Source organism: Oncorhynchus mykiss, chromosome 28 (assembly GCF_013265735.2).
Source record: "Oncorhynchus mykiss isolate Arlee chromosome 28, USDA_OmykA_1.1, whole genome shotgun sequence".
NCBI classification, from domain to species: Eukaryota; Metazoa; Chordata; class Actinopteri; order Salmoniformes; family Salmonidae; genus Oncorhynchus; species Oncorhynchus mykiss.
In genome coordinates, this window is record NC_048592.1 from 10,139,735 (window position 1) to 10,151,234 (window position 11,500).

The following is an 11,500-nucleotide window of genomic DNA, read 5'->3' on the forward strand; positions in this document are numbered from 1 at the left end:
ACTAATGGGCTGAGGGTTTAGGATGACTGATCTCGTCTCTAACACCAGCGACTGGCTCATACACCACCTGTATGGCCACATACAACCTCACTTCACAACGGGTCTGAGGGGAGGTGAGGCCGACACTCAGTAAGACTGTTTCAAATCCTTCGATGACATGCCTGTGGATGGCTTCCAACGGAGTTGCTGCAGTACATTTTTCTTCTCACCACCTACAGATGAATGTGCTGCTCAATGGACTTGCGTGGACCGTTTTAACTGGTCAATTCTTTTTTCTGGACGAAACGGTTTCTCTGAGAAAGGACATTTTGGGTGTTCTCCACCTATTCAGAATGAGATCCAAATGAACCTGATGAGTCGTGAGGACAGCTTGGGTCTTCTCTTCGTGGCTGTTTTTCAAAGTCATGATCTCGGACATTTTGATACCTTTCTCAATGGTCTTCAGCATTTCTTTGGACTCACTACCAAACATCTGATTGTTGGCTGGAAAAGGTATTTGCCAATTGGGTCCCTTTTTTTCTGCTACTACCTAGCACCCAACAGACTGTCTGCTGAACTATGCCCCTGCTAGTTTTTGGAGTTACTCTTGTTCAACATTGACTATCCCATCTCCATTAAACCTCAGCCAGGCAGTATCCCAACAGAAAAGCATGACAAAGATCTGAAAGACTGATGCTTAAGCGCTAAGGACTTGACCCCAATACGTTTCCAAAAGCCACTCAAGTCCCACCCCCACTGATCTACAGAGCCCATCCTGCCAACCAGCTGTCAGATTTCCACCCAAACTTCACAACCACCTTTGATTGGACCCTTGTTGCCTAGATACAGTACATGCAGTCGAGATTGGGCCATATCCAACCCAGTAAGGATCAGGTGTCAGTGGTACCAGGGAATAAGTAGTACTTTTCTCAATGTTATTTTCTACAAAGAAATACACAATATTTAGAAAATGTATAGTTTCAGTCGACTCCCTCCTTTTAGCCTAAAATGGGGGAATTGACTCTGACATAGATGCCAAATGATTTAGTTTACATATTTATGGCTACTGATGTTTTTGAATGAATATTGTTGTAAACCACCCAATATTATAGTCTTGCTTTATGGCCCAGTAATCCTGGCAGCCACGTAGTTGTTATGAAAGTGAAATGAAATGTGAGCTATTTAATTCTAAGGAATTTAAACTGCAGTATTGTCATCGGGCTACTATCTGTCCTTCTGTATGTGTGATAGAGACTGTGGCTCCATCCCTGAACATCTTTCTACACCAAACATAAACTGACATTTGGGCCCCAGTCATTAATATTACTGCATATCTTAAAGCCATGCACACTGTTTTGAGACCAAGCAAAGATGTTACCCGCTGTCTGCTCACTGCAGTGTGCTATTGAGAGCCATATATTGAGATTCAATATTACTGGTGCTATTCATTGTTTGACTAATATGTTGCGATGGAAAGTGACCTAGACTGGAGTAGCAGTCTCTCTCATCTAGTTTTTCTTCCCTTGTTCACCCACACTTTCTCTCTTATCCTGTCTTCCCTCTAATCTGTTTATGCACCTCTCCATCTCTGCCTCTCACCTTTCCCCTGTACTTCTGGGTGTGTTTTATTTATTTTTGTTTCAGAGTCTGACGCCAAAGGCATTCACAGCCCGTAGGATCTCCCTGAGCAGTGAGTATACTTTGTTTTCTTCGGCTCAGTAGGTAGACGTCGTTTTTAGTTGAGTTGGCCTGTGCGTGTGGGTGAGAGAATTATAGATGAGGTGCTTACGTTCGCGTTTGGCCAGTTGTGCAATCATCCTTTGTCTTCCAGGCAGCAAGGCCTCTCCAGGTGTCGTCAGTGCAGAGGGCGAGGCAGAGTCTGCGGCCGGCCCCGGGAGGAAGAGGAGGTGGGGTTCCAGCACTGCGGTCACAGCCAAGAAACCATCCATCAGCATCACCACAGACTCTCTGAAGGTACAGTATCATCGTCACTACACTGCAAAATATACTGTTGTACATATTACAAGCCATCTATCCAAACACAGCATGATAATGAATTCTATCCAAACACAGCATGATAATGAATACTAACCTAACTTTTTACTATCTGTTGAGTCTTGAAGCTTCTCTCCTTCTCCCATCTGTAATATATTGATTGCGCTGCCCAGTCTCTGATCCCAGACATCAGGCTGAGTCCAGGACAGGAGGCGGTGGTGGATCTGCACCCAGAGGAAGCTCACCTCTCTGGGGGAGAGGAGGACAGGGAGCAGGGCGAGCAAGACTTCAAGATCAGACGCACGGTCACACAGGTCAGGGTTCTACTTCGCCTGTTTTGTGGACTGTACATTTATCTTGATTGAAGAAGTAATAATGTATTACTGGAAATTGGTTTTGCGGCAGTCATTTATGCGTTAAAGTAAGATTTACTATAACGGCTAACACTCGTAATTGACCCAAACGTATTACATTGTGAATGTTAAAACATCTGTGTGCCCCCTCCTCTACCCCACCCACTTCCAATGTACTGTATCTAGGTGGTCCTGTCCGAGACCCAGGAGAATGGACCGAAGGAGTCCAAGAGGAGTGAGAACATGGAGGACAGAGAGGATGGAGTGGAGGTTAAAAGCGACAGAGAGGAGAAGATGGACGACTCATTCCAGAGAGACTCCATGGAGACACAATCCCCCTCTCCCCCCATCCATGACATGGAGATGAACACAGGTGATAGATGGATCCAAATTTAAAGATCAACTTAATTATCTTGTCAGATTTCTCAAAACCTCTGATAACCCTGGGCTAGATTCTAGCCTTTTGATATGTTGTGAGTTATCAGGTTGATGCATCTCTCTGGTCTCATCTGTTCAGTGACCCCAAGTGACACCCTGATCCGTCGCTCCATCAGCCAGCAGAAGTCTGGCGTGTCCATCACCATAGACGACCCTGTCCGCACGGCCAAGCAGCCCTCTCCTCCACGAGGCAAAGTGTCCAACATCGTCCACCTGTCCAACCTGGTTCGGCCGTTCACACTGGGTCAGCTGAAGGAGCTGCTCAGCAGGACTGGCACCATGCTGGAGGACGGCTTCTGGATCGACAAGATCAAATCTCACTGCTACGTCACCGTACGTCTCTGTCTGCTGGCCGTTGTCCTGAATACAGATCTGCGTCTCAACTGACATCCTATTCCCCGTATAGTGCACTACTTTTAACCAGCCATAGGAGACTCTGGTCAAAGCTGGTGCACTTGACTGTAGGGTGTCATTTTAGATGCAGCTCAGAACTCCTCCTACAGTTTCCTATTTTCTGTGTCTTATCTAAGGCAAGCCTCAATGTTCCTAATGGATGTCCGTTCTTGCTCTCCCTCTTCTTTCAGTACTCCAGTGCAGAGGAGGCAGTGGCCACTCGTGCAGCACTACATGGGGTGAAATGGCCTCAGAGCAACCCCAAGTTCCTCTGTGTGGACTTCAGTCAGCAAGAGGAGGTGAGACTAACTTGTCCCTTGTAGTTCTGCCCTATGTGATGATGCATATCATTCCCCAGTTCTCTAATATTTGAGTGCTTATGATGTTCCTTATGGCAACCTTCCCCCTCGTGTGTGTTTGTAGCTTGACTTCCACAGAGGCTTGCCACGCCCTGGGGGGGCTGGAGAGGAGGAGAGGGGGGCTTCATCGGTGCCTGGCCGAGGTCGGGGGGCGGCCCTGCCCCCTCTCCTGCCCGAGCGTGACCAGTGGGCAGAGCGAGAGCGTGAGATGGAGCGCAGGGAGAGGACCCGGGCGGAGAGGGAGTGGGACAGGGACAAGGTCCGGGACTTTGGTCCCGGAAAACCTGGAGAGGATGCGGGCCCCAGACGATCGCGCTCCAGAGAGAGGAAGCGCAAGGAGAGGAAGACGGACAAGAAAGGTGAAGAGTGGTGATGGTGCTTTAGAGCTGTGCCCTGTCGGGTCAACTGTACGTTTACACTTTTTTGTGTTGTGTCTCCAGAGAAAGCTGCAGAGGAAGCCCCTGCCAAACTGCTGGATGACCTGTTCAATAAAACCAAAGCAGCCCCTTGTATATACTGGCTCCCCCTCACAGAAGAGCAGGTCAGATATATATATACACAAAACTCAACTATCTGAACAAGATTTCTTATTGGTGATATGGGGTCCACATATCCTTCCTTACGTTTTGTTGAAAGTGTTGATTTTAAATGGTTCACAATCCACTCTTAACATCCTCCCTTGTTCTGTCTCTTTGTGGCCAGTTTACACAGAGGGAAGTAGCTCGACAAGAGAGGAGGAAGGAGCGGGAGAAGAGGAGGAAGGAGCAGCAAGAGGAGGAGGAGAAGAAAAGGGAGGAAGAGCGCAAAGAAAGGATAAAAGCATCTGGCGAAAGAGGCGAGGGGGACAGGGACAGAGAGCGAGACAGGGAAAGGGGCAAAGACAGGGACCGAGACAGAGAGGGTGACAAACACAGAGAAAGCAGCCACCGCAGACCAGGGGGCAACAGTGCAGGGGTGGGCAGACGCTCTCGCAGCCGCAGTGATCCTCCACCTCGTGACAGACGACGCTAGAGGGAATTGGTGTGGCTGAAACTGTCTTAAAATAACCCCCCATTCCCCATCACTACATGTACTTTGTTAGAACTAAGTCCCTACAGAGGACCAACACACACACACACACACACACACACACACTGGGACCATGGTTTGAGCAGTGTTTCCCCCAGACTGCAGTCTGTCTTGCTTCAGTCTGAAAGTTTAGATTTTATATGTGTTAATTTTGCCTAAGTATATTCTTATTAGTTTTTTTTAATATTCTTGGCAGATTGGCAACCAACTCTTTTCCCCTTATTTCCCCCCCGTGCATATCTGAAGAGTAAGTGCTCTATGTAGAGTTCTATGCATACACACACAGCGGTTTTTCTCCTTCCCCTGGGTTGTGTATTCCACAACTGGTTTCTGTGGGGTGCTTTGTCATGGCTGCGTGCTGTCCCAGTCAGTCTGCCGTCCTCCACCTTGATTCCTGTGGAGGACTGACGGTGTTGCGCAAAGTTCTCTTTGTTTAGTTTGAAAGATGAGAGACTATATTCTCTGCAAGAGATTAGAATCTTCTATACGCTTCTTTCTGTCCATCCTTTGCCCCCCCCCCCCCCCCCCCCCCCCCGGTCAACGCAGGCTGGAAAAGGGGTGCGTATTAATACACACAAGCGGATTTAATATTGTTTTTAATCATTATTAAAGAATACTTTATTGTTTTTTGGTTTACCCCTGTAAGTGGTGAATGTACAAATAAATAAAAAATAAGTTTGAAAAACCTTTTGCACTTGTTTTCTGCAAGAGTACTTATATCAGTATAACTTTATTTTAGGTTATCATTGTAAAATGGAATCCTTTTTTTTGTTGCTGTTACAACCATTACATGTTCCAAGTAACATAGTCATTATTACTATGCAGCAGAAAGAAAATATTCAGTAATATTGGAGATCCACAAGGTGTCACTGATGCACAATAGGGCTTTATCATTTTACAAATTGAATCAAATTGGTCAGCAGATGTTAATGTGAGTGTAGCGAAATGCTTGTGCTTCTAGTTCCAACAGTGCAGTTGGAAGTCGGAAGTTTACATACACTTAGGTTGGAGTCATAAAAACTTGTTTTTCAACCGCTCCACAAATTTCTTGTTAACAAACTAGTTTGACAAGTCGGTTAGGACATCTACTTGGTGCATGACACAAGTAATTTTTCCAACAATTGTTAACAGACAAATTATTTCATTTATAATATACTATCACAATTCCAATGGGTCAGAAGTTCACATACACTAAGTTGACTGTGCCTTTAAATAGCTGGGAAAATCTAAAGAAATCAGCCAAGACCTGCATAAGTTTGGTTCATCCTTGGGAGCAATTTCCAAACACCTGAAGGTACCACGTTCATCTGTACAAACAATAGTACGCAAGTTTAAACACCATGGGACCACACAGCTGTCATACTGCTCAGGAAGGAGATGCGTTCTGTCTCCTAGACTTCGGTGTGAAAAGTGCAAATCAATCCCAGAACAACAGCAAAGGAACTTGAGAAGATGCTGGAGGAAACGGGTACAAAAGTATCTATATCCACAGTAAAACGAGTCCTATTTCGACAACCTGAAAGGCTGCTCAGCAAGGAAGAAGCCACTGCTCCAAAACCACCATAAAAAAGCCAGACTACGGTTTGCAACTGCACATGGGGACAAAGATCGTACTCTTTGGAGAAATGTCCTCTGGTCTGATGATACAAAAATAGAACTGTTTGGCCATAATGACCATCTTTATGTTTGGAGAAAAAAGGGGGAAGCTTGCAAGCCAAAGAACACCATCCCAACCGTGAAGCACGGGGATGGCAGCATCATGGTGTGGGGGTGCTTTGCTGCAGGAGGGACTGATGCACTTCACAAAATAAATGGCATCATGAGAAAGGAAAATTATGTGGATATATTGAAGCAACATCAGTCAGGAAGTTAAAGCTTGGTGGCAAATGGGTCTTCCAAATGGACAATGACCCCAAACATACTTCCAAAGTTGTGGCAAAATGGCTTAAGGAAAACAAAGTTGAGGTATTGGAGTGACCTTCACAAAGCCCTGACCTCAATTCCATAGAAAATCTGTGGGCAGAACTGAGGTCTACAAACCTGACTCAGTTACACCAGCTCTTGTCAGGAGGAATGGGTCAAAATTCACCCAACTTATTGTGGAAGGCTACCCGAAACGTTTGACCCAAGTTAAGCAATTTAAATGCTACCAAAAATTAATTGAGTATGTAAATTTCTGACCCACTGGGAATGTGATGAAAGAAATACAAGCTGAACTAAATAATTCTCTCTACTATTATTCTGACATTTCACATTCTTAAAATAAAGTGGGGATCCTAACTGACCTAAGATGGAACTTTTACTAGGATTAAATGTTAGGAATTGTGAAAAACTGAGTTTAAATGTATTTGGTTAAGGTGTACAGTCATGGCAAAAAGTTTTGAGAATGACACATTCATTTCCACAAAGTTTGCTGCTTCAGTGTCTTTAGATATTTTTGTCAGATGTTACTATGTAATTATTAAGTATAATTACAAGCATTTCATAAGTGTCAAAGGCTTTTATTGACAATTACATGAAGTTGATGCAAAGAGTCAATATTTGCAGTGTTGACCCTTCTTTTTCAAGACCTCTTGAAATATGTACATGTAAATAAATGGATGAGCGATGGCCGAGCGGCATAGACAAGATGCAATAGATGTATAAAATACATTATATACATATGAGATGAGTAATGTAAGATATGTTAGCATTATTAAAGTGAGTAGTGTTCCATTTTTTAAAGAAGCCAGTGATTTCAAGTCTGTATGTAGGCAGCAGCCTCTCTGTTAGCGATGGCTGTTTAACAGTCTGATGACCTTGAGATAGAAGCTGTTTTTCAGTCTCTCGGTCCCAACTTTGATGCACCTGTACTGACCTCGACTTCTGGATGGTAGTGGGGTGAACAGGCAGTGGCTCAGGTGGTTGTTGTCCTTGATGATCTTTTTGGCCTTCCTGTGACATCGGGTGCTGTAGGTGTCCTGGAGGGCATGTAGTCTGGGCAGTGTGATGGCGATCGCATCGTCTGTGGACCTGTTGGGGCGGTATGCAAACTGAAGTAGGCCTAGGGTGGCAAGTAAGGTGGAGGTGATTTGTTCCTTGACTAATCTCTCAAATCACTTAATGACAGAAGGGAGTGCTACGGCCGTTAGTCATTTAGTTCAGTTATCTTTGCCTTCTTTGGTACAAGAACAATGGTGGCCATCTTGAAGCATGTGGGGACAGCAGACTGGGATTGGGAGCGATTGAATAGGTTTGTATAGGGCACTGGAGTGAAGTAGATGAAGATAGGCTGATGAAGGTGAGTAATGAATAGGGAATAGTAATGGAAAGGTTTTCTGGCGTAAATGTGACTTTTATGTTATTACTGAATGCAAAAAGCTCTAGATGAGAAATGTCATTGTGAGTCAATTGAGAGGCTGCTATGGAAACTCACACCCAATTCTCTCTTATCTCCCTCTCTCTATCCCACCCTTCCTCTTTTTCTTTAGTGCATAGTGAAGTGCCAATCCTTGGGCCTTCTTTCAGGCCTTGACGTTCTTCCTACTGAGCTCAGCAGAGCTCCTCTATAATTACAGCTCTCTGGTCGCTGAGCGGAAAATTTTTGTGCCCTGATGCAACTCTGTGCCGGGGCGGCTCAAGTGAACTGGGCCGACCCTCCTGTCTCCGGCACCCCGGCCTAGCCGGCACACTCTATGGAGAAACCCACTTTAGGAATTAGAGAATTGTGTATGACGCATCTTTAAAATGAGTAGTTAATTGAAGGAACAGGAACAACCCTGCCTTGTGTTTGTTTATGTGTGAAGACTGAAGGGTTTTTGTAATTACCAATATTAGCAGATGAGTGTATTTGGAAGTAGCAGTAGACAAAGAGTTGACATTGTGTGTGTCTGTGTAATGCATTGTGGGTGTTGACAATTTGTAGTTGTTTTGACTAGAACGAATACAGATTTTGTACGATTTGACTTCGTAATAGGTTAGGAGAATTAACATAGCCGGTTAGGATAATTAGGTTAAGGTTAGCTAAAATGCAAAATAAAAATAAATGTATGACTTTAATTTGACAAAAGCTGTATCCCTTCTATCCATGACATGTGCCTGGAGCCTGTTGTATGAGACAGTACTTACAGTGAGCCCGGGAGAGTTTGGCAAAGTAAACCTCTTTGTGGAGAGAGGGAGTGAAGAGGACAAGGAAATAGTTCCGCTGGCCAAGTAGGCTAAGTGCTACAGGATAGAGCGCCGGCCGGCCTCGAGGACGAAATGGATACTTGGCTATTTTCGCCCTGTGGGTTGCCAGTAGGCTGACTCGGTTTAGTTCCCTGAGCACAGCAACTTTCTGGTGTGGGAAGAAGGAGCTCAAATGCATGGCTCTCTGGTTGTAGCTAGGTCTAGCAGAACCTCTACCCACCTCTGTCCGGGGTATACTCCGGTTAGTACAGGCTCCTCCAGTCCTCTCTAGAGACTGAGCTGAGCCAGGTCAGTCCATGCTGATGACTGGGCAGTAAAAACACAGTTTAGGCCCTGTAAGCAGCCTACCCGGCTCAATGAAACCACATGGCCCTTTGTGTTCAGACCAGCTCTCACAGGAACATAAAACTGACAGGAGCCCCTGGCTCCTCTGATGTGGCTGCTCAGAACTTTCTCTCAACCGCTCTCTTTCGCTTTCTTGGTGTCCTTTTACTGACGAAATTGACCTGCCGGACAATACAGAGATAAGGAGCAGACAACTTGAAAGACAGTGATATCTGGGTAATCGGTTGTCTTTGCCATATACACACAAGAGATCTAATGCACAAAAACTGCATTTTCACTGTGTGTATGCACTCACTGTATACCTATTACCCTCTCTACCTCCTGTTCTTTGTCTCTCCCCCACAACTTAGTGATGAGAACCAGATGTAGGCCATTGCATTAAAGTGGAGGAGACAGAATAACTCACTGAGCACAAGGTTGTAAGGCAGTTTATTAACTAACGAGAGCGAGAGAGAGAGGTGGAAGGGTGGTAGAAACAGCATGAGGGGAAAAGGGGTCTCTCTGCCCTCTCATATGGTCTAGACTAACATTGTGTGTATATTTAGCTGCCAGGTTCAAAGTGCCAGTCGTCCAGACCAGGCCCAGATTGAAGCAGGGGGGTTTCCTAACGGATGTGACTTGGTCAGAACGAAGGTGGCTGGGGTTTGGGGGAGGTGGGAAGGAGAGAGAGTCTGATTCAGCAGCTCCTGATGGGAAGTCTCTTCCTGCTCCGTTTGGGGGGAAAAGCACGATGAGGTTTATAAGAGTAGAACCTGTAGAATAACCTGTGTTATTTTCACACGATACTTTTGGCTATAAAAGAGCTCAACACCACACACTAGTCAAAGTGCAGACAGACTTACATAGCATAGCACATTAATGCAGCAGTTTCGCCCATACCACGATAGCTGTGTGCGGATTCAGCACTGGTGGGAGAGAGACATACTGCACCACAGAGGAAAACAGAGAAACTATTAGAAATAAAACAGTTGGGAAGGAGATGTGAAGATCTTGAGTTGGAGGGGAAAAAAGGAAGATTAGCACATTGCAAGAATGCGCACACACACACACACACACACATACATAAAATGTAGGACTCTTAGCCAGCGAAAGAGTACATTTTTTTCCAGTTATCTTTCCAGTGAAACTAATAGAATACTTAATAGAAGACTTGCAAGGGAAATGAAGCGAGACAAAAGGAGTGAATATTATAGACATCTCATCTGTCTTTCCCCTCCTCTTTCCACCCTTTTTCTTTTCCATTGAGTCCAGCTACACACCACCATACAACACTGTATGCGCACAGAGAAAGTGCCATACAAACAAGTGTAGGTGTCTCTGTTTCTGTGTGTGCAAGCGTATTTGTGTCAGTGTGTCTGTGTGTGTGTGTGTGTGTGTGAATGAATTTGTGTGGGGTTGGAGTGTAGATAAAGTTTTTTTTTGGTGTATCAGAGCTTGTGCAGGATGTGACTTGGCTATTTGAAATTGAAGCCATATGTAGCCTATATACTTACTCACTACCAAGGGATTTTACCATGTGCAAGTACTGGAATACATTGAATAAGTCAAATAGTTGGGGGTACTGGAGGAGAGGTTTGGGATACACTGTACAAGTACACTGCACCTACCAAGCAAAAAGGCAGTAACTGCTCATTTGGTCAAAAATGAGTTTGTCATTTTTGCAACATTAAATACATTCTTATTCATCTGGACAAGTATCCTGCCCCTGTTGTATTGTCTTTTGAAGACAATGGGGGGTCATGTTAGCAGTAACTGCATTAAGTTACTGTGATACCAAGGTAAATAAAAGCATTTTTTTTCTCAGTTCCACGCTATGAGCAGTTACTGCCTTTTTGCTTTGGTAGGGCAGTACATTCAATTCTATTAGTTATATCTCAGGACAGTTTACAGTAATGCAGGGGTACTCGAGTACTATTTGAGAAGGTTTGGTCACACACATATCCTAGGTGGCAAAGGTCAGAATGGACATTGTCATTTATTAGCGTAGTAACAAAGCCCCACATCACAACCCAAACTGCCCACTGGGCACACACTGGTTGAATCAATTCAATTACATTGAACCAACGTGGAATAGACGTTGAATTGACATCTGTTCAAACTGTTCACCCCCCCCCCCCCCCCCCCCCCCCCCGTTGGTTGGCGGAGAGACAATGTTGCAGTTTTAAAAGCTAATCTCCTGCAATTCTACACATTTTGCCATTGTCTACGTGCGTTCATATCGTACCATGGATCGAAGCCAGACTGACGGTCCATATTGACACGGGTCTGGATCCGGACCGCGGTCCACCTGTAGAGTATTGCTGCGGGTAATGGGTTCATGAGGGCCTTGAGTTTTCCTGACCAATTGGCTTGACCAAAACAACTTCAGTTCCTAGCTATAGTCTACAACTTGAGCCTGAGTTT

At 44.9% G+C, this 11,500-nt stretch overlaps 1 protein-coding gene across 2 annotated transcripts in view; it reads left to right on the forward strand.

Annotated features, from left to right (window-relative positions):
- acin1a (apoptotic chromatin condensation inducer 1a) overlaps nt 1-11,500 on the forward strand; it is a 46,240-nt gene that overhangs the window by 28,689 nt on the left and 6,051 nt on the right. The window contains exons 9-17 of one of the 2 annotated variants that reach the window (XR_005040185.1): nt 1,624-1,669; nt 1,811-1,953; nt 2,148-2,288; nt 2,514-2,700; nt 2,845-3,098; nt 3,350-3,457; nt 3,582-3,876; nt 3,958-4,058; nt 4,220-4,641. Coding sequence is in view for 1 of the 2 variants with exons in the window: in XM_036965962.1 (XP_036821857.1) it covers nt 1,624-1,669; nt 1,811-1,953; nt 2,148-2,288; nt 2,514-2,700; nt 2,845-3,098; nt 3,350-3,457; nt 3,582-3,876; nt 3,958-4,058; nt 4,220-4,528 (1,584 nt within the window). In the remaining variant the exon portion in view is untranslated. Of the gene's footprint in view, nt 1-1,623; nt 1,670-1,810; nt 1,954-2,147; nt 2,289-2,513; nt 2,701-2,844; nt 3,099-3,349; nt 3,458-3,581; nt 3,877-3,957; nt 4,059-4,219; nt 5,273-11,500 lie in introns of those variants that run through there. The other variant, XM_036965962.1, reaches the window with a different exon arrangement.